The sequence below is a fragment of the Ranitomeya variabilis genome, chromosome 1, assembly GCF_051348905.1.
Source record: "Ranitomeya variabilis isolate aRanVar5 chromosome 1, aRanVar5.hap1, whole genome shotgun sequence".
NCBI classification, from domain to species: Eukaryota; Metazoa; Chordata; class Amphibia; order Anura; family Dendrobatidae; genus Ranitomeya; species Ranitomeya variabilis.
The window spans coordinates 1120592040-1120616085 of NC_135232.1; the positions used below are offsets into that span (position 1 = coordinate 1120592040).

The 24046-nt window shown below is 41.6% G+C and overlaps 1 protein-coding gene across 1 annotated transcript in view; it reads left to right on the top strand.

Moving 5' to 3' along the window:
* The window catches only part of LOC143793357 (histamine H2 receptor-like), a 107155-nt gene that overhangs the window by 46518 nt on the left and 36591 nt on the right, over positions 1–24046 (top strand). The window contains exon 2 of the mRNA XM_077280261.1: positions 8915–9202. Coding sequence (XP_077136376.1) covers positions 8931–9202 — 272 coding nt within the window. The 5' untranslated portion in view covers positions 8915–8930. The remainder of the gene's footprint in view (positions 1–8914; positions 9203–24046) is intronic.

Genomic DNA, 24046 nt, shown 5'->3' on the forward strand with positions numbered 1-24046 from the left:
AAAAATTGTTGTGCAATTTGTCCTGAGTACGCTGATACCCCATATGTGGGTGTAAACCATTGTTTGGGCGCAGGGCAGAGCTCGGAAGGGAAGGAGCGCCATTTGACTTTTCAATGCAAAATTGACTGGAATTGAGATGGGACGCCATGTTGCGTTTGGAGAGCCCCTGATGTGCCTAAACATTGAAACCCCCCACAAGTGACACCATTTTGCAAAGTAGACCCCTTAAGGAACTTATCTAGATGTGTGTTGAGCACTTTGACCCAACAAGTGCTTCAAGTTTATAATGCAGAGCCGTAAAAATAAAAAATCATATTTTTTCACAAAAATGATCTTTTCGCCCCCATTTTTTTATTTCCCCAAGGGTAAGAGAAGAAATTAGACCACAAAAGTTGTTGTGCAATTTGTCCTGAGTACGACGATACCCCATATGTGGGGGTAAACCACTGTTTTGGCGCATAGCAGAGCTCGGAAGGGAAGGAGCGCTATTTTACTTTTCAATGCAAAATTGACTGGAATTAAGATGGGATGCCATGTTGCGTTTGGAGAGCCCCTGATGTGCCTAAACATTAAAAACCCCCACAAGTGACACCATTTTGGAAAGTAGACCCCCTAAGGAACTTATCTAGATGTGTTTTGAGAGCTTTGAACCCCCAAGTGTTTCACTACAGTTTATAACGCAGAGCCGTGAAAATAAAAATTCTTTTATTTTTCACAAAAATGATTTTTAGCCCCCAGTTTTGTATTTTCACAAGGGTATCAGGATAAATTGGACCCCAAAAGTTGTTGTCCAATTTGTCCTGAGTATGCTGATACCCCATATGTGGGGGGGAACCACTGTTTGGGCGCATGACAGAGCTCGGAAGGGAAGGAGCGCCATTTGGAATGCAGACTTAAATGGATTGGTCTGCAGGCGTCACGTTGCATTTGCAGAGCCCCTGATGTACCCAAACAGTACAAACCCCCCACATGTGACCCCATATCGGAAACTAGACCCCCCAAGGAACTTATCTAGATGTGTTGTGAGAACTTTGAACCCCCAAGTGTTTCACTACAGTTTACAACGCAGAGCCGTGAAAATAAAAAATCTTTATTTTCCCACAAAACTTATTTTTTTGGCCCCCAGTTTTGTATTTTCCCAAGGGTAGCAAGAGAAATTGGACCCCAAAAGATGATGTCCAATTTGTCCTGAGTACGCTGATACCCCATATGTTGGGGTAAACCCCTGCTTGGGCACACGGGAGAGCTCTGAAGGGAAGGAGCACTGTTTTCCTTTTTCAACGCAGAATTGGCTGGAATTCAGATCGGATGCCATGTCCCGTTTGGAGAGCCCCTGATGTGCCTAAACAGTGGAAACCCCCCAATTATAACTGAAACCCTAATCCAAACACACCCCTTACCCTAATCCCAACAGTAACCCTAACCACACCTCTAACCCAGACACACCCCTAACCCTAATCCCAACCCTATTCCCAACCGTAAATGTAATCCAAACCCTAACCCTATCTTTAGCCCCAACCCTAACTGTAGCCCCAACCCTAGCCCCAACCCTAGCCCTAACCCTAGCCCTAACCCTAGCAATAACCCTAGCCCTATCACTAGCCGTAACACTAGCCCTAACCCTAGCCCTAACCCTAGCCCTAACCCTAGCCCCAACCCTACACCCCCGAGTACTGCAGGAACTAAGTACAGTCATTGATAGACCATTATTTTTAATCTTTAAAGAGTCCATAATAACAGGGTCTGTACCACAGGACTGGCGTATAGCAAATGTGGTGCCAATATTCAAAAAAGGGGCAAAAACTGAACTCGGTAATTATAGGCCAGTAAGTTTAACCTCTACTGTGGGTAAAATCCTGGAGGGCATTCTAAGGGATGCTATACTGGAGTATCTGAAGAGGAATAACCTCATGACCCAGTATCAGCACGGGTTTACTTGGGACCACTCATGTCAGACTAATTTGATCAGCTTCTATGAAGAGGTAAGTTCCGGACTGGACCAAGGGAACCCAGTGGACGTAGTGTATATGGACTTTTCCAAAGCTTTTGATACGGTGCCACACAAAAGGTTGTTACATAAAATGAGAGTAATGGGGATAGGGGAAAATATGTGTAAGTGGGTTGAGAGCTGGCTCAGGGATAGGAGACAAATGGTGGTTATTAATGGAGCACACTCGGACTGGGTCGCGGTTAGCAGTGGGGTACCACAGGGGTCAGTATTGGGCCCTCTTCTTTTTATCATATTTATTAATGACCTTGTAGGGGGCATTCAGAGTAGAATTTCAATATTTGCAGATGACACTAAACTCTGTAGGGTAATCAATACAGGGGAGGACAATTTTATATTACAGGATGATTTATGTAAACTAGAAGCTTGGGCTGATAAATGGCAAATGAGCTTTAATGGGGATAAATGTAAGGTCATGCACTTGGGTAGAAGTAATAAGATGTATAACTATGTGCTTAATTCTAAAACTCTGGGCAAAACCATCAATGAAAAAGACCTGGGTGTATGGGTGGATGACAGACTCGTATTCAGTGGCCAGTGTCAGGCAGCTGCTACAAAGGCAAATAAAATAATGGGATGTATTAAAAGAGGCATAGATGCTCATGAGAACATAATTTTACCTCTATACAAATCACTAGTTCGACCACACTTAGAATACTCTGCACAGTTCTGGTCTCTGGTGTATAAGAAAGACATAGCTGAACTGGAGCGGGTGCAGAGAAGAGCGACCAAGGTTATTAGAGGACTGGGGGGTCTGCAATACCAAGATAGGTTATTACACTTGGGGCTATTTAGTTTGGAAAAACAAAGACTAAGGGGTGATCTTATTTTAATGTATAAATATATGAGGGGACAGTACAAAGACCTTTCTGATGATCTTTTTAATCATAGACCTGAGACAGGGACAAGGGGGCATCCTCTACGTCTGGAGGAAAGAAGGTTTAAGCATAATAACAGACGCGGATTCTTTACTGTAAGAGCAGTGAGACTATGGAACTCTCTGCCGTATGATGTTGTAATGAGTGATTCATTAATTAAATTTAAGAGGGGACTGGATACCTTTCTGGAAAAGTATAATATTACAGGGTATATACACTAGATTCCTTGATAAGGCGTTGATCCAGGGAACTAGTCTGATTGCCGTATGTGGAGTCGGGAAGGAATTTTTTTCCCCATGGTGGAGTTACTCTTTGCCACATGGGTTTTTTTTGCCTTCCTCTGGATCAACATGTTAGGGCATGTTAGGTTAGGCTATGGGTTGAACTAGATGGACTTAAAGTCTTCCTTCAACCTCAATAACTATGTAACTATGTAACCCTAGCCCCAACCCTAGCCCTAACCCTAACCCTAGCCCCAACCCTAGCCCTAACCCTTGCCCTAACCCTAGCCCTAACTCTAGTCCTAACTCTAGCCCTAACCCTAACCCTAACCCTAATGGGAAAATGGAAATAAATACATTTTTAATTTTTTTTATTTTTCCCTAACTAAGGGGGTGATGAAGGGGGGTTTGATTTACTTTTATAGCGGGTTTTTTAGCGGATTTTTATGATTGGCAGCCGTCACACACTGAAAGACGCTTTTCATTGCAAAAAATATTTTTTGCGTTACCACATTTTGAGAGCTGTAATTTTTCCATATTTGAGTCCACAGAGTCATGTGAGATCTTGTTTTTTGCGGGACGAGTTGACGTTTTTATTGGTAACATTTTCGGACACGTGACATTTTTTGATCGCTTTTTATTCCGATTTTTGTGAGGCAGAGTGATCAAAAACCAGCTATTCATGAATTTCTTTTGGGGGAGGCGTTTATACCGTTCCGCGTTTGGTAAAATTGATAAAGCAGTTTTATTCGTCGGGTCAGTACGATTACAGCGATATCTCATGTATATCATTTTTTTTATGTTTTGGTGCTTTTATACGATAAAAACTATTTTATAGAAAAAATAATTATTTTGGTATCGCTTTATTCTCAGGACTATAACTTTTTTATTTTTTTGCTGATGATGCTGTATTGCAGCTCGTTTTTTGCGGGACAAGATGACGTTTTCAGCGGTACCATGGTTATTTATATCAGTCTTTTTGATCGCGTGTTATTCCACTTTTTGTTCGGCGGTATGATAATAAAGCGTTGTTTTTTGCCTCGTTTTTTTTTTTTTTCTTACGGTGTTTACTGAAGGGGTTAACTAGTGGGGCAGTTTTATAGTTTGGGTCGTTACGGACGCGGCGATACTAAATATGTGTACTTTTATTGTTTTTTTTATTTTATTTAGCTAAAGAAATTTATTTATGGGAATAATATATTTTATTTTTCTTTATTTAGGATATTTTTTTTTTTTTTTTTTACACACATGTGGGGAATTTTTTTTAAACTTTTTTACTTTGTCCCAGGGGGGGACATTACAGATCATTGATCTGGCAGTGTGCACAGCACTCTATCAGATCGACGATCTGCTGTGCAGGGCTGCAGGCTTACCAAGTGTCTGCTCTGAGCAGGCACTCGGTAAGCCACCTCCCTCCCTGCAGGACCCGGATACCGCGGCCATCTTGGATCCGGGATCTGCGGCGAGGAGGGAGGTAGGAGACCCTCGGAGCAACGCGATCACATCGCGTTGCTCCGGGGGTCTCAGGGAAGCCCGCAGGGAGCCCCCTCCCTGCGCGATGCTTCCCTATACCGCCGGTACACCGCGATCATGTTTGATCGCGGTGTGCCGGGGGTTAATGTGCCGGGGGCAGTCCGTGACCGCTCCTGGCACATAGTGCCGGATGTCAGCTGCGATATGCAGCTGACACCCGGCCGCGATCGGCCGCGCTCCCCCCGTGAGCGCGGCCGATCGCGTATGACGTACTATCCCGTCGGTGGTCATATGGGCCCACCCCACCTCGACGGGATAGTACGTCTGATGTCAGAAAGGGGTTAATTCTGTACTAATTACCTCTCTATATTATAACTATAAAAGGAGTCCATGCATATGTGCACGTACTGTAGTTACTTAGCTATAGCTAACTACATAGAATGGGTATGGAAAGTATTCAGACGCCTTTAAATTTTTCACTCTTTGTTTCATTACAGCCATTTAGTAAATTCAAAAAAGTTCATTTTTTCTCTCATTTATGTACACTCTGCACCCCATCTTGTCTGAAAAAAACAGAAATGTAGAAATGTTTTCAAATTTGTTAAAGAGAAAAACTGAAATATCCCATTGTCATAAGTATTCAGACCCTTTGCTCAGTATTGAGTAGAAGCACCTTTTGAGCTAGTACAGCCATGAGTCTTCTTGGGAATGATGCAACAAGTTTTTCACACCTGGATTTGGGGATCCTCTGCCTTTCTTCCTTGCAAATCCTCTCCAGTTCCTTCAGGTTGGATGGTGGACGTTGGTGGAGTAATTTTCAGGTCTCTCCAGAGATGCTCAATTGGGTTTAGGTCCGGGCTCTGGCTGGGCCAGTCAAGAATGGTCACAGAGTTGTTCTGAAGCCACTCCTTTGTTATTTTAGCCTTGTGCTTAGGGTCATCTTCTTGTTGGAAGGTGAACCTTCGGCCAAGTCTGAGGTCCAGAGCACTCTGGAAGAGGTTTTCATCCAGGATATCTCTGTACTTGGCCGCATTCATGTTTCCTTCAATGACAACCAGTCGTCCTGTCCCTGCAGCTGAAAAACACCCCCATAGCATGATGCTGCCACCACCATGTTTCACTGTTGGGATTGTATTGGCAGGTGATGAGCAGTGCCTGGTTTTTTCCACACATACCACTTACAAGTATCACCAAGAAGGTCTATCTTCATCTCATCAGACCAGAGAATCTTATTTCTCATAGTCTGGGAGTCCTTCATGTGTTTTTTAGCAAACTCTTTGCGGGCTTTCATATGTCTTGCACTGAGGAGAGGCTTCCGTCGGGCCACTCTGCCATAAAGGCCCGACTGGTGGAGGGCTGCAGTGATAGTTGATCTTAGGGTTCTTCTTTACCTCTCTCGCCAAGGCTCTTCTCCCACAATTGCTCAGTTTATCTGGACGGCCAGGTCTAGGAAGACTTCTGGTGGTCTCAAACTTCTTCCATTTAAGGATTATGGAGGCCACTGTGCTCTTAAGAACCTTGAGTACTGCAGAAATTCTGTTGTAACCTTGGCTAGATCTGTGCCTTGCCACAATTCTGTCTCTGAGCTCCTTGGCCAGTTCCTTTGACCTCATGATTCTCATTTGGTCTGGCATGCGCTGTGAGCTGTGAGGTCTTATATAGACAGGTGTGCGCCTTTCCAAATCAAGTCCTATCAGTTCAATTAAACACAGCTGGACTCCAGTGAAGAAGTAGCACCATCTCAAGGAGGATCACAAGGAAATGGACAGCATGGGACTTAAATATGAGTTTCTGAGCAAAGGGTCGGAATACTTAAGACCATGTGATATTTCAGTTTTTCTTTTTTAATAAATTTGCAAAAAATTGTACATTTCTGTTTTTTTTCAGTCAAGATGGGGTGCAGAATGTACATTAATGAGAAAAAAATGTACTTTATTGAATTTACCAAATGGCTGCAATGAAGCAAAGAGTGAAAAATGTAAAGGGGTCTGAATACTTTCCGTACCCACTGTATGTATGTATTCAGCTGGTACTGAACTTACAGGAAATTCTGTGTGCAAAGAGAGCTATCCTTAGAGAAAGTGCCATGATAAGCAAAGGGAAGCAATTCCAAACACGAGTACCGTGTCTGACAGTAGGTATAACATTGTTTGCTGTATAAAATATCAGATATATTTATTCCTATGTCAGTGGGACTCACAGAGTAAGTAAATGACTGATAGAATCTTTTATCATCAGAACTTGGAATTTATTGAACAGTATGAACTACTATAATTTCTCCAAGCGTTGTATATCCACTAAAGCAGTATAGAGCAGCATTACTACACACAGCAATAATATAACTTCAAAATTGCTGCAATACTGCTTGCTGTGGACAAAAGCATAATTATTATTATACTGACACTTTATACTAGAATATAACTACTGTAATACTGCCCCTATGTACAAGAATATAACTACTATAATACTGCTCCTATGTACAAGAATATAGCTACTATAATACTGCCTCTATGTACAAGAACATAACTACTATAATACTGCCCCTATGTACAAGAATATAACTACTATAATACTGCCCCTATGTACAAGAATATAACTACCATAATACTGCCCTTATGTCCAAGACTATAACTACTATAATACTGCTCCTATGTACAAGAATATAACTACTATAATACTGCTCCTATGTACAAGAATATAACTACTATAATACTGCCCCCTATGTGCAAGAATATAACTACTATAATACTGCTCCCTATGTACAAGAATATAACTACTATAATACTGCTCCCTATGTACAAGAATATAACTACTATAATACTGCCCCCTATGTACAAGAATATAACTACTATAATACTGCTCCCTATGTACAGGAATATAACTACTATTATACTGCCCCTATGTACAAGAATATAACTACTATAATACTGCTCCTATGTACAAGAATATAACTACTATAATACTGCCTCCTATGTACAAGAATATAACTACTGTAATACTGCTCCTATGTACAAGAATATAACTACTATAATACTGCCTCTATGTACAAGAATATAACTACTATTATACTGCCCCTATGTACAAGAATATAACTACTATAATACTGCTCCCTATGTACAGGAATATAACTACTATAATACTGCTCCTATGTACAAGAATATAACTACTATAATACTGCCTCTATGTACAAGAATATAACTACTATTATACTGCCCCTATGTACAAGAATATAACTACTATAATACTGCTCCCTATGTACAGGAATATAACTACTATAATACTGCCCCATGTACAAGAATATAACTACTATAATACTGCTCCTTTGTACAAGAATATAACTACTATAATACTGATCCTATGTACAAGAATATAACTACTATAATACTGCCCCCTATGTACAAGAATATAACTACTATAATACTGCTCCTATGTACAAGAATATAACTGCTATAATACTGCCCCCTATGTACAAGAATATAACTACTATAATACTGCTCCTATATATAAGAATATAACTACTATAATACTGCCCCCTGTGTACAAGAATATAACTACTATAATACTGCCCCTATGTACAAGATTATAACTACTATAATACTGCCCCCTATGTACAAGAATATAACGACTATAATACTGCTGCTATGTACAAGAATATAACTACTATAATACTGCTCCTATGTACAAGAATATAACTACTATACTACTGCTCCTATGTACAAGAATATAACTACTATAATACTGCCCCTATGTACAAGAATATAACGACTATAATACTGCTGCTATGTACAAGAATATAACTACTATAATACTGCCCCTATGTACAAGAATATAACTACTATAATACTGCCCCTATGTACAAGATTATAACTACTATAATACTGCCCCTATGTACAAGAATATAACTACTATAATACTGCCCCCTATGTACAAGAATATAACTACTATAATACTGCCCCTATATACAAGAATATAACTACTATAATACTGCCCCTATGTACAAGAATATAACTACTATAATACTGCCCCTATGTACTGTGCAAGGATACAACTACGATGATACTGTCCTGTACATTAATTAGCATTAGATGTGCCCATTTGGTTACCACTAGCAGGTTTCAGACAATGTTTGAATTACAGTCAATTTCGGAAGCTTCTGTCCTTCAGAATTATGGAACTGGGACACATTGCTGCTTGATATTTTTTCTCATCTCTTCAGTCTTGCTATTAAACATAAACAATTCTCTCGAGTATCTGCTATAAAAAGAGCACCAGATACTATGCATTTAGCAGATTATTTTCTACCAGACCAATTTTCCGTCTCTTTTGTATTCTAGGACATAAGCGCTCAAAATGCCGATGGACAAAGATGTGTCATTGACCTCCAACTTCTCATTTGGTACCTCGGGGATGAGAAGAGACGGGAATAAAACATCTGAAATCGCTCCTCAGCAGGTGGTGGTTGGGTTGTTACTAACTATAATTGATCTGGTCACCTTCTTGGGAAACACAGTGGTCTTCATTTGTCCTGCGGTGGAAAAAAGACTGAGAACGGTGACGTACATGTTCATCATGTCCCTGGCTATGGCTGACCTCCTGGTGGCTTGTCTTGTTATGCCTTTTAGGTAAGAATTCAGCTTTATGTAATAAACTAGCTGTACTACCCGGCTTCGCCCGGGTTAATGACTGCTGTTAGCAAAATAGAATGTGTTAACAAAAATGTATTCTGCACACAAAAACCACAAAACAAATAGATAGAAATGTAATTATTAAAAGGCAAAAACTAAGCTAATAGAAGAATTTCTTAACATATATTAGCTTTGTTATACTGAGAATGTCTTTGTTGCCTATATTAACCAATCAGAGCTCAGGTTAATTAACTGTAGCAAAATAGAAGCTGAGCTGTGATTGGTTGCTATTGGCAGCCTGATAAATCCCCAGCCAACAGGAAGCCCTCCCCCCTGGCAGTATATATTAGCTCACACATACACATAATAGACTGGTCATGTGACTGACAGCTGCCGGATTCCTATATGGTACATTTGTTGCTCTTGTAGTTTGTCTGCTTATTAATCAGATTTTTATTTTTGAAGGACAATACCAGACTTGTGAGTGTTTTAGGGCGAGTTTCATGTGTCAAGTTGTGTGTGTTGAGTTGCGTGTGGCGACATGCATGTAGCGACTTTTGTGAGATGAGTTTTGTGTGGCGACATGCGTGTAGCAACTTTTTGTGTGTCGAGTTGCATGTGACAGGTTAGTGTAGCAAGTTCTGTGCAGCAAGATTTGTGCATGGCGAGTTTTGCGCGTGGCGAGTTTTATGTGTGGTGCGTTTTGAGTATGTGCAAGTTTTGTGTGAGGCAACTTTTGCATGTGGTGCAACTTTTGTACATGTGGCAATTTTTCTGTGTGTGCAAGTTTTGCATGAGGTGAGTTTTGCACGTGTGGCGAGTTTTGCGTGAGCCTAGTTTTGCATATGGCGAGTTTTGCATGTAGCGAGTTTTGAGTGGTGACTTTTGTGTTTCGACTTTTATGTGGCGAGGTTGGTGTGTGTGTGGTGAAATGTGTGCTGAGGGTGGTATATGTGTTCAAGCACGTAGTAGTGTGTGGCGCATTTTGTGTGTCTGTTCATATCCCCGTGTGTGGTGAGTATCCCATGTCGGGGCCCCACCTTAGCAACTGTACGGTATATACTCTTTGGCGCCATCGCTCTCATTCTTTAAGTCCCCAATGTTCACATCTGGCAGCTGTCAATTTTCCTCCAACACTTTTCCCTTCACTTTTTCCCCATTATGTAGATAGGGGCAAAATTATTTGGTGAATTGGAACGCGCGGGGTTAAAATTTCACCTCACAACATAGCCTATGACGCTCTCGGGGTCCAGACGTGTGACTGTGCAAAATTTTGTGGCTGTAGCTGCGACGGTGCAGATGCCAATCCCGGACATACACACATACATACATACATACACACATTCAGCTTTATATATTAGATATACCTCATGTGGCAATTTTTCCGCGTGTGCAAGTTTTGCGTGTGGCGAGTTTTCCATGTGGCGAGTTTTGCACGTGTGGCGAGTTTTGCGCGTGGCGAGTTTTGAGCGGCGACTTTTGTGTTTCGACTTTTATGTGGCGAGGTTGGTGTATGTGTGGTGAAATGTGCGCTGAGGGTCGTATATGTGTTCGAGCACGTGGTAGTGTGTGGCGCATTTTGTGTGTGTGTTCATATCCCCGTGGTGGTGTGGTGAGTATCCCATGTCGGGGCCCCACCTTAGCAACTGTACAGTATATACTCTTTGGGGCCAGCGCTCTCACTCTTTAAGTCCCCCTTGTTCACATCTGGCAGCTGTTAATTTGCCTCCAACACTTTTCCTTTCATTTTTTCCCCATTATGTAGATAGGGGCAAAATTGTTTGGTGAATTGGAAAGCGCGGGGTTAAAATTTCACCTCACAACATAGCCTATGACGCTCTCGGGGTCCAGACGTGTGACTGTGCAAAATTTTGTGGCTGTAGCTGCGACGGTTCAGATGCCAATCCCGGACATACACACATACATACATACATACACACATTCAGCTTTATATATTAGATTATTGCCAGCGTCCTTTCATTTTATGGTCGCGCAATTTCACAATTGAGTCAAGGAAAGTGAATAGTATTTTTCTCATCCATTTACACACAATTCTCCATAAGAATAACATGAATTTGATCTTTTTGAAATGTTATATTAATTTATTGTATACAAATTAGATCTTTGTCCGAACGGAAGAAGACCAAGTCAGTAGTGCAACCTAGTAGAGGTGGCCATCATATAAATGTAACCCTTTAACCAATTCAGGACTGCGCCACTTTCCCCCATTCCAGACTAGCCACATTTTAGGGTTTTATCACACATGCGCTTTTAACGGCTCAAAAGTTTTTTTCCTCTTTCAGATGTTTAAATATTTTTGGCCTCTTTCTTCATGATCCTTGAGGCTTATTTTTGTATTCCTTTTTTTGCTGACATTGAGGGAAAATGTAAATAGAGAAATACAAAATGTATATCTTTTTTTCTGTTTTTATTTTTTTGCGACCACAATGGACAACTAAAAAACATTTTCAATTGCATTCCTCTTTCTGTTGACAATATTTTGTTTCATATCGCTTTTTTGTCATTGTGGGCTGTGTTGGTAACTACAGTTTGGACTGGCTGTTCTTTTTTTTTTCTTGCCTTTATTTACTTTTTTTTCATTTATTTCACACTTTATGGGGGCCAGGGGTGCATTTTTAAATATCATTAATATATTTTTTTAAATTATGTTTACCCCTGGAATTGGGGCGGGTATATTAGCCTCAGTTTCAAGGGAAATTCAGTCTCCTGGCTGCGCAGTAGAGTTGACTTGGTCTTCTAGGACAAAGCAGCTCCTGTTCTTTCCTTATGTACAATGATCACATGATCACTGAGTTTTCAGCACTTCCTAAACTTGATCATCACTGTCTAAAAATTGGTTAGGAAGGCAGAGATAACATACCATCTCTGCCTTCTTTAGGGTCCCTTTCCACTTGCGAGATAAAAAACGATCCGTAATCTGGACCGAACAAACGGATGGAACGTATGCGATTGTCATGCGAGTGTTATGCGAGTGCCATGCGATTTTTTAATCGCACCATCCGTATGACATCAGTATGACATCCGTATTGCTGTCCGATTTTTACGCACCAGTGTCCTTTGAAAAGCCGGCAATTCAGCGCCGTGTACAGTAAAATCACACTGACAGGTTAGAATAGAGTAGATATATGCACATAGAATGTGTATATATACATATATACATGTCAGTGAGACACCTATATATGTATATTTATATTTAATGCAGTGCTAGATAGCATAAAAGCCGCTAATTCAATTGCCGGCTTTTTCCTTCTCCTTCACAAACCCGACAGGATATGAGACATGGTTTACATACAGTAAACCATCTCATATCCCCATTTTTTTGGCATATTCCACACTACTAATGTTAGTAGTGTGTATGTGCAAAATTTGGCCGCTGTAGCTGCTCAAATAAAGAGTTAAATGGCGGAAAAAATTGGCGTGGGCTCCCGCGCAATTTTCTCCGCCAGAGCGGTAAAGCCAGTGACTGAGGGCAGATATTAATAGCCAGGAGAGGGTCCATGGTTATTGGCCCCCCGTGGCTAAAAACATCTGCCCCCAGCCACCCCAGAAAAGGCACATCTGGAAGATGCGCCTATTCTGGCACTTGGCCACTCTCTTCCCACTCCCGTGTAGCGGTGGGATATGGGGTAATGAAGGGTTAATGCCACCTTGCTATTGTAAGGTGACATTAAGCCAGATTAATAATGGAGAGGTGTCAATTATGACACCTATCCATTATTAATCCAATTGTTTGAAAGGGTTAAAAAACACACACACATGATTTAAAAGTATTTTAATGAAATAAACACAGCGGTTGTTTTAATATTTTATTGCTCTCTCAATCCATTTGCAGACCCTTGCTTGGCAAAAGAATAAACGCACAAGATACATACCCTCTGATGAACCATCACGTCCCACGAGGTAATCCATCTGAAGGGGTTAAAATAATTTACAAGCAGGAGCCCTGCAAATGCTGCTGTGTGCTCGTGCTTGTAATTCCCCTGCGAATGAAGGAAATGTAGGTCATTGACCTACATTCCCTTCAGTCGCGGTGATGCGCCCCCTGGTGGATGTCCTCATATGACCTGGAGCGTGGGAAAAAGTTCCCAGGCTGCAGTTCATGAGAACATCCAGCAGGGGCGCATCACCGCAACTCAATGTAAGTACAGATCACCCAGATTTCCTTCATTCCCCGGGGATTACAGACACGAGCGAGTGCATTAGCACAGCTCATGGCTGTAAAATAATTAACCCCTTCAGATGGATTACCTCGTGGGATGTGACGGTTCATCTGAGGGTATGTATCTTGTGCGTTTATTATTTTGCCAAGCGAGGGTTTGCAAATGGATTGAGAGAGCAATAAAATATTAAAACAACCGCTGTGTTTATTTCATTAAAATACTTTTAAATCATGTGTGTGTGTTTTTTAACCCTTTCATACAATTGGATTAATAATGGATAGGTGTCATCATTGACGCCTCTCCATTGTTAATCTGGCTTAATGTCACCTTACAATAACAAGGTGGCATTAACCCTTCATTACCCCATATCCCACTGCTACACGGGAGTGGGAAGAGAGTGGCCAAGTGCCAGAATAGGCGCATCTTCCAGATGTGCCTTTTCTGGGGTGGCTGGGGGCAGATGTTTTTAGCCACAGGGGGGCCAATAACCATGGACCCTCTCCTGGCTATTAATATCTGCCCTCAGTCACTGGCTTTACCACTCTGGCGGAGAAAATTGCGCGGGAGCCCACGCCAATTTTTTCCGCCATTTAACCCTTTAATTTAATAGCTAGAGCCCCCAAATTGTGCACACAGACACTTGTTACATTAGTGAAGAGGAATATGTAATAAAAAAAGGGATATGAGATGGTTTACTGTATGTAAACCATGTCTCATATCATGTCGGGTTTGTGAAGGAGAAGGAAAAAGCCGGCAATTGAATTAGAGGCTTTTAAGCTATCTAGCGCTGCATTAAATATATATATACATATATAGGTGTCTCACTGACATATACACTCACCGGCCACTTTATTAGGTACACCATGCTAGTAACGGGTTGGACCCCCTTTTGCCTTCAGAACTGCCTCAATTCTTCGTGGCATAGATTCAACAAGGTGCTGGAAGCATTCCTCAGAGATTTTGGTCCATATTGACATGATGGCATCACACAGTTGCCGCAGATTTGTCGGCTGCACATCCCAAAGATGCTCCATACAAGGCAGGATGGATCCATGCTTTCATGTTATTTACGCCAAATTCTGACCCTACCATCCGAATGTCGCAGCAGAAATCGAGACTCATCAGACCAAGCAACGTTTTTCCAATCTTCTACTGTCCAATTTCGATGAGCTTGTACAAATTGTAGCCTCAGTTTCCTGTTCTTAGCTGAAAGGAGTGGTACCCGGTGTGGTCTTCTGCTGCTGTAGCCCATCTGCCTCAAAGTTCGACGCACTGTGCGTTCAGAGATGCTCTTAGGCCTACCTTGGTTGTAACGGGTGGCGATTTGAGTCACTGTTGCCTTTCTATCAGCTCGAACCAGTCTGCCCATTCTCCTCTGACCTCTGGCATCAACAAGGCATTTCCGCCCACAGAACTGCCGCTCACTGAATTTTTTTTCTTTTTCGGACCATTCTCTGTAAACCCTAGAGATGGTTGTGCGTGAAAATCCCAGTAGATCAGCAGTTTCTGAAATACTCAGACCAGCCCTTCTGGCACCAACAACCATGCCACGTTCAAAGGCACTCAAATCACCTTTCTTCCCCATACTGATGCTCGGTTTGAACTGCAGGAGATTGTCTTGACCATGTCTACATGCCTAAATGCACTGAGTTGCCGCCATGTGATTGGCTGATTAGAAATTAAGTGTTAACAAGAAGTTGGACAGGTGTACCTAATAAAGTGGCCAGTGAGTGTATATATGTATATATACCTATTCTATGTGCATATATCTTCTCTATTCTAACCTGTCAGTGTGATTTTACTGTACACCGCGCTGAATTACCGGCTTTTCAAAGGACACTGGTGCGTAAAAATCGGACAGAACTCGCATGGTGCGAGTGATGTGCGATTTTTTTCTCGCACCCATTGACTTGCATTGGCGAGTCTTGTCCGAGAATCGCAGCAATACGCAGCATGCTGCGATTTTTTTCTCAGCCGATCCAGATTTTTCTCAGTCCGATTTCGGGTGAGAAAAAAATCGCAAATGAAAAGACACCTATTAACTAACATTGGTCCGAGTGCAATCTGATTTTTTATCGGATTGCACGCATCCGTTTTCCTCGCAAGTGGAAAGGGACCCTTATGGGGAGTCTGGCTGTGTCTGACAGTCGGCACCTCGTGAACGCAGCTTACTCTGCATTGACATTTTAGAATGTCACTGCAGAGTAAAATGTGGATTGATAGTCTATGGGATGTTCTGATCAAGTTAAGAAGCCTTGCAAACAAAACTATGGATATTAGACAAGTCACATACCCATCTCAATCTGTCCTTTTCCAAAATGGGCCAGTTCCTATCAAGTGAAACAGCATCCTTAAAATAGTTCATAAGGCACCAGGCATCCTGGATGGCCCCGAAAGAATGATTCCCACGGAATAGTCTAAAAAATAGTAAGTGGGACATGTTACTTTACAGAGCATCTGGCAGGCTCTGTGCAAAGTGATAACCAAAGATGTGCAAAGATGTTTCCTGCACAAGAGTTTTGCTCAGGTTGTCGATGTGAATGACTGACTGGATGGGCAGTCCACCCTGTATTGCCCTCTATAACAAGTCATTGTGCCTCTTGGTTAACCTTCCAGAAGACACATTAGTCCATACAGTCTCTACGGTGGTGGCAGAGAGCCCTGGAATAGTCTCCATCAAGACTTGGCTCTGATGAGCTTTTGGATCATCCTTGGTTTCCTATTTAGATGTCTTGGGATACTTGCCCTTCATTAGAGCTGATTAGGGGATGGCTCTCTGAGTGAGGTACCATTGACATAGCTTTTGGGAAACGGGCTAGCTCCCCTTTCAAGACCTTTCCATCTACTTGTAGTGAACAGAACTTGGTGCTGCACATCTGCCTCCTATTCAAATCAATAGCTGCTACAAGTAGACGGAGTAGCTCGGGAAATGAGTACTTTCTGCCGTGGCCGACGCTAACATCGATAACAGCTAATTGACAAGGGTGTCGGGTGTCGGACCCCAGCTGATCATACATTGATAACCTATCCTGGCTGAGTCACACATAACGATATCTTAAACGATATCGTTGCAACGTCACGCTTTTGGTGACGTAGCAATGATCCCGCTAACGATGTGTGACAGCGACCAACGATCAGGCCCCTGCTGGGAGATCGTTGGTCGTTGGGGAATGATCAGGACCATTTTTTGTTCGCTGATCACCCGCTGTCATCGCTGGCTCGGCGTGTGTGATGCCGATCCAGCGATGTGTTCACTTGTAACCAGGGTAAATATCGGGTTACTAAGCGCAGGGCCGCGCCTAGTAACCCGATATTTACCCTGGTTACCATTGTAAAAGTTAAAAAAAAACAGTACATACTCACATTCTGATGTCTGTCACGTCCCCCGGCGTCCACGGGGTTAAAACTGCTTTCGGCAAGAGCGCTGCTAATGCACGCGCTCCGGCCGAGAGCTTCCCTGCACTGACTGTGTCAGCGCCGGCCGTAAAGCAGAGCACAGCGGTGACGTCACCGCTGTTACTGCCGGCACTGACACATTCAGTGCAGGGAAGCTCTCGGCAGCAGCGCTTGCATTAGCAGCGCTCTTGCCGAAAGCAGTTTTAACCCTGTGGACGCCGGCGGGGGACGTGACAGACATCATAATGTGAGTATGTAGTGTTTTTTTTTTTACTTTTACAATGGTAACCAGGGTAAACATCGGGTTACTAAGCGCGGCCCTGCACTTAGTAACCCGATGTTTACCCTGGTTACCCGGGTGCTGCAGGGGGACTTCGGCATCGTTGAAGACAGTTTCAACGATGCCAAAGTCGTTCCCCTGATCGTTGGTCGCTGGAGAGAGCTGTCTGTGTGACAGCTCCCCAGCGACCACACAACGACTTACCAACGATCACGGCCAGGTCGTATCGCTGGTCGTGATCGTTGGTAAGTAGTGTTGAGCATTCCGATACCGCAAGTATCGGGTATCGGCCGATATTTGCTGTATCGGAATTCCGATACCGAGATCCGTTACTTTTGTGGTATCGGGTATCGGTATCGAAACAACATTAATGTGTAAAATAAAGAATTAAAATAAAAAATATTGCTATACTCACCTCTCCGACGCAGCCTGCACCTTACCGAGGGAACCGGCAGCGTTGTTTGCTTAAAATTCGCGCTTTAACTTCCTTACTTGAAGTCCCGGCTTGTGTCCCGACCAATCACAACGCCGGAACGTAATTTTAAAATCCTGAAGGACCTAAAATTACGTCACGGCTTGCTGTGATTGGTCGCGTCGTGGTCACATGGGCGGCGCGCGACCAATCACAAGCCGGGACTTCAAGTAAGGAAGTTAAAGCGCGAATTTTAAGCAAACAACGCTGCCGGTTCCCTCGCTGAAGTCCAGGCTGCGTCGGAGAGGTGAGTATAGGAATATTTTTTATTTTAATTCTTTCTTTTACACATTAATATGGTTCCCAGGGCCTGAAGGAGAGTTTCCTCTCCTTCAGACCCTGGGAACCATCAGGAATACCGTCCGATACATGAGTCCCATTGACTTGTATTGGTATCGGGTATCGGTATCGGATTAGATCCGATACTTTGCCGGTATCGGCCGATACTTTCCGATACCGATACTTTCAAGTATCGGACGGTATCGCTCAACACTATTGGTAAGTCGTTTAGTGTGACTTAAGCCTAAGGATAGGCCATTAATGTAAAAGTAGTGGACAACCTTTTAATTAAATCATCTATAATACAATAATACTGGTTCCTTTGATCTGTAAACATTATGGCTGAGTAATGGCACATATTGGAGGAAGATATCAAAGCACACTAATTTTTTTCCAATACTGATCCTTCCACCATTATTACAGCCGACTATGGTCACTCGGTGGCACCAGAAATTAAATGTTTTATTGCCCTGTGCGATGGTCAGAGTGGTGTGATCAACCTGGTTTAGTTTGCAGGATTTATGTATGTTGTCAGGAGACCAGTAATGAGCAGATAGACAATCTAATAAACTTTATAATCTGATTCAGAACATGTCCCTGTAATCCAGGAAGCACTGGCCTTTTCATGAAATCGATCTTCTCTGAAGGTTTTAGCTTCTAGCTGGTTACTTGCGAAGACACTGAATCTCGCACATTTTCTTTAGTACTTGTTTTTCTGTTACTTATTTTTTGCTAAATTATTTCTTCGTACAACGTCATAAACCTTGTCAAGCTATGTTTTTCCTAGAAGATCAAACAAAATTGAGGTCAGCCTGTTGAAACAAGCCATTAAATGACTGCCAGTTGGCTTGCATGTAGGCTATCGGCAGTCATTTAACAGCCACTGTCGTCTCGTGGAAATGTGCCCTCAGGGTCAATATTTGAATGTCAGTGTGTACCAGTCCCTTCTTTATAATTTGATGAGTTTACTTGTCGAATTATTAAAAACTCGGAACTAGTTGTGTGGAAACTGAGTCATCATGTCAGGATATGAGTATGGATAATAGGTCGTCACCAGGAATGTTTTTGCGATGAGTACAACGTTGTTATTGTACAAAGTTCCCGGCAGACATTGAACCTAAATTAAGCCCTGCTACTTTCCAACCATCCGTTGAATTGGGACCTCACCATGATATCTAAAGGTTTATGATCTTTGTTCTTTGATGCTATTACCTTTCTTGAGACTATCTTCATTAGTCCTGATAGCCTTTGCCTGTTGTCTACTCTCGCTACTGTGTTATATATGGGACAAGTAGGCACTTTTGTACTTTCATATTTCTTATTTTGAGAGGTATCGGTGGACTTTATATATTTATTTTCCTTTGCTAGGATGCTGTTGTCTTCACTTAAATTATGCATGTCTGGTAGCCGATTTTCCTGACTTCATACCGCATTTCTTCACTTTGTGACTTTATTTTTGGTCTCCTTTAAGCATAAATTGTCGACAACATATGTTTATTTTTTTCATGGTGATTTATCTCCTTAGTGTAGTCCACTCTCAGATGTTTCCTGGTTGGTTGTTGAGATGTGTGGGTAGCCCTATTGTGGATTAAGCATAGGGAAAAAATTATGGAATCACTCAATTCTGAGGAAAAAAATAATGAATCATGAGAAAGAAAAAAAAAACACTCCAACACATCACTAGTATTTTGTTGCACCACCTCTGGCTTTTATAACAGCTTGCAGTCTCTGAGGCATGGACTTAATGAGTGTCACACAGGACTCTTCATCAATCTGGCTCCAACTTTCTCTGATTGCTGTTGTCAGATCAGCTCTGCAGGTTGGAGCCTTGTCATGGACCATTTTCTTCAACTTCCACCAAAGATTTTCAATTGGATTGAGATCCGGACTATTTGCAGGCCATGACATTGACCATATGTGTCTTTTTTCAAGGAATGTTTGCACAGTTTTTGCTCTATGGCAGGATGCATTATCATCTTGAAAAATTATTTCATCATCCCCAAACATCCTTTCAATTGATAGGATAAGAAAAGTGTCCAAATTATCAACATAAACTTGTGCATTTATTGAAGATGTAATGACAGCCATCTCCCCAGTGCCTTTCCCTGACATGCAGCCCCATATCATCAATGACTGTGGAAATTTGCATGTTCTCTTCAGGCAGTCATCTTTATAAATCTCATTGGAACGGCACCAAACAAAAGTTCCAGCATCATCACCTTGCCCAATGCAGATTCGTGATTCATCACTGAATATGACTTTTATCCAGTCATCCACAGTCCACGATTGCTTTTCCTTAGCCCATTGTAACCTTGTTTTTTTCTGTTGGGTGTTAATGATGGCTTTCGTTTAGCTTTTCTGTATGTAAATTCCATTTTCTTTAGGCGGTTTATTACAGTTCGGTCACAGACGTTGACTCCAGTTTCCTCCCATTCGTTCCTCATTTGTTTTGTTGTGCATTTCCTGTTTTGGAGACATATTGCTTTAAGTTTCCGGTCTTGACACTTTGATGTCTTCCTTGGTCTAGCAGTACCAGTATGTTTGCCTTTAACAACCTTCCCATGTTGTTTGTATTTGGTCCAGATTTTAGACACAGCTGACTGTGAACAAGCAACATCTTTTGCAACATTGCATGATGATTTACCCTCTTTTAATAGTTTGATAATCCTCTCCTTTGTTTCAATTGACATCTCTCGTGTTGGAGCCATGATTCATGCCAGTCCACTTGGTGCAACAGCTCTCCAAGGTGTGATCACTCCTTTTTAGATGCAGACTAACGAGCAGATCTAATTTGATGCAGGTGTTATTTTTGGATATGAAAATTTACAGGGCGATTCCATAATTTTTTACTCAGAATTAATTGAGTGATTCCATAATTTTTCCTCTATGCTTGGTTAAAAAAGTAACCATTACTGATTACCACATTTTTTGTTCTTGATTTCTTTTAGTGTTTCTTAAAGCCAGAAAGTTGCCATTTGAAATGACTGTAGTTTTGTGCCATGTCTGTGATCTGCTTTTTTACTACAAAATTAAACAACTGAATGAACATCCTCCAAGGCCGGTGATCACATAATTTTTGCCAGGGGTTGTATATGTCATTTTTACTTTTTAATTGTTTTAACAAGTCTTTGTCTATTGTATGATTCAATAAAAACTTTTTTTTTTTTCTTTTTTCTTTGCAATTCCGTCTTTTGAGACTGCGACTGTCTTTCTCAAGTGGGAGCTGGACAGTAGAACAGAGTGACGAAACAAGTAAAGGGAGACACAAAATACCATGCTGAGCTTTCTAGCAAGTCTTTTATCTCACCCCAGAGCTGGATTCATATCAACACTGATGTGGATTCACATAAACACTGCTCAATACTGATGGATTATGTTCTCCATGCTGCTGCTGCTTCTTTTTCTGTGTTAAACAATGAGGAGCAATAATCCATCTCACCGTGTTGTGTATGTGAGGCATCATAGCAGATAGTCTCCTCCCACCAGCTCAGAGTCAATTGCAAAATAAAGACAAGGTCATATATCACGGGTTTCTGGTGCAAAATCTGCACCCCAAGTCAGCAGCTAATGCAATATTTAATACAAGTATGGGTTTCTCAAAATCTTATTCACATGAAAATAATCCACACGAAACTGAAAGCATAATGCGGAATTCAACCCCGCAACATGATCATTGTTAGATGGATTTTCATTGCGTGTTTCATCCCATTCAATGCTTAGTAATGGAGTAGGATGAAATCAGCAAAGAAATCCAGAAATAACACTTACGCATTCTGTCTGCAGATTGGTTGCAAATTCTCAATTAAAATTTTCCGCAACCTGTGAACATGGCCATAGAGATGGAACCTGCCGAAGGGAACACTGGTGAAAATGCCAGACACAAGTCATACAATGGCCAGAAATAGTGTTTCCCCTCGTGTACACACATCAGATTATTCTGAAAAGTTACTTGGAACCATATAATTATTGCTTTAATCAGTGCTGGCTCCTGGTTTATATGGTCCCTTGGGTAATAGTATTCTCAGTATGCCCTTTTGTAGCAATGTCATCTGCTGCGGAAAACTGCATGCGGTTATTCACTTCATTATCCACTTTAGCCAATATTGTATTTTCAGACCAGAAAAGCTCCAGTAATAATAACCCATCATCTGCAGCAAGAAATATAGATATCCAGAAGGACTGCAGGGTGCAGCGGAGTGGAGATAATCTGTTAGCACAGTCCAAGGATGAAGATACAATCATCCAGTGCTACGTCCCACCATGGCTTCAATCCACAGATTTATTGCAATCCCTGCTAGGCTCTTTCTTGATAATAGCTGTGCCCATAAGGTATAAGTCTTGTTTTTTCTCTGTCTACTGCACCATATAGAATATAGTTATCACCATAGTCTATAAATCATTGATTGCTCACAACTTGCAGTGCATAATTGTAGAGAGGGCATAGAAATTTATAGTTACAGTTTACAGACACTATTATCACTGTCCTCATTGGGGCTCACAATCTAAATTCCCTATTAGTTTGTCTTTGGGGTGTGAGAGGAAACCAGAGAACTCGGGGGAAACCCACACAAACACGGGGAACACTGCAAAGAAACAGTGCTAACCACTGAGCCACCATACAGTGCTAACCTCTGAGCCACCGTGCTGCCTTATCTAATTATTAGGTGGCATACCGGATTTCAGTAGTTGCCGTCATTCTGTACATAATTGCACAATTCTGCACTTTTAAAGAGCTTGAAAAGAGTCCAATGTGTTACATGCTTCTTTTCAGAGAAATTGGAGGCTTTGCAGTACTTACATTTTTTGGAAAAATTTTGTGAAGTTGGAAAATTTCACTTTCAAAATATTTGCACATCTTTAGTCATAACAAATGGCAGCTAAAATGTGTGCGGCTACATCACTGGAAAGATCCATCACCAGACGAATGTTCATTCAACGGTTGTTCAATCAACAACCAACTTCCAACATTTAATGTGCATGGTCACCTTAAGGCAAATTCTATCACTAAAAGGTGACTGTACACTTTTCATGGATAGTTCATGGATAGTTCATGAATAGTCACAATATCTGATTCCCTTTGTTTGCCTTTGTTCGGCATTCCTTTCTTCCAGTTCCCATGATGGCCGTTGCAGTAGCATGGAGGAGTGCAGTGGTAAGTGCAGTGGTCTGTCCCCATCACTCTTCATCATGCTGTGTAAAGAGGCTGGTAAACGAGCGCTGAATGACTTCAATATTGTCAATCATGCTCGTTAAATAGCCTGAACGCAGCACATGTAAATGCAACTGAAATGTGAAGAAGGCACAATATGATAGCATTTGGGGCCTCACTTTAAACGTTTCCACAGGACCCCACTTTGTCTAAAATCAGCCCTATTGCCACTTACAGTATAGTGACCGGTGCTGTGATTGGTGACTGCAGCTGATGCATGCTTGCCCTAATGACTGAAAGCCGGCGGCAGTATGTTTATTTTCTCCCTGTACCCACACTTTCAATGAGGTGGTCATTGTAATGCTATTTACCCAGATTAACAGTATATCTGCAGGTAAATAACACCTTCCAAGGTGACATGTTCCCTTTAACCCCTTTACGACATTCGCCGTATAGTGACAGCGACATCGAAGGCCCTCTCTGCTCCCATCGACACAATGAAAAGGTGCTAATGGTCTCCATGGTGACCCCGGGCCGAAAGATGGCAGTGGGGTCACCCAGGGATGGTGGCCTGTAAGCTCCTACACAGAACAGGAGCTGATACGCCTCCTCCTCCATTGTTCTAATGCCCTGCAATGCAGAACAATTGAAGATTATTAGATCAGCGATCAGTCAGTGTAAAGTTGATGTCCCTTCCTGGAAGAATGTAAAAAAAAAAGTTATTAAAAATTGTAAAAAAAAATTTTGAAAAATCACAAATTAAAGAACCAAAAAAGAAAAAAATATTCTTCCAATAAATACATTTATTTATAATAAAAGTATACATACTTGACATCGCCGTGTCCAGGATGACCTGACCTATAAAATTGTCCCACTAGTTAACCCCTTCAGTGAACACTGTTAAAAAAATAAATAAAAAAAGAGGCAAAAACCAATGGTTTATCATACATCAAAGAAAAAGTGGAATAAAACGCGATCAAAAGGACAAATGTAAATAAAAATGGTATCTTGGAAAGAATCCTATTGTCCTGCGAAAAGCAAGCTGCCATACACCTCCGTCAGTGGAAAAATAAAAAAAGTTATA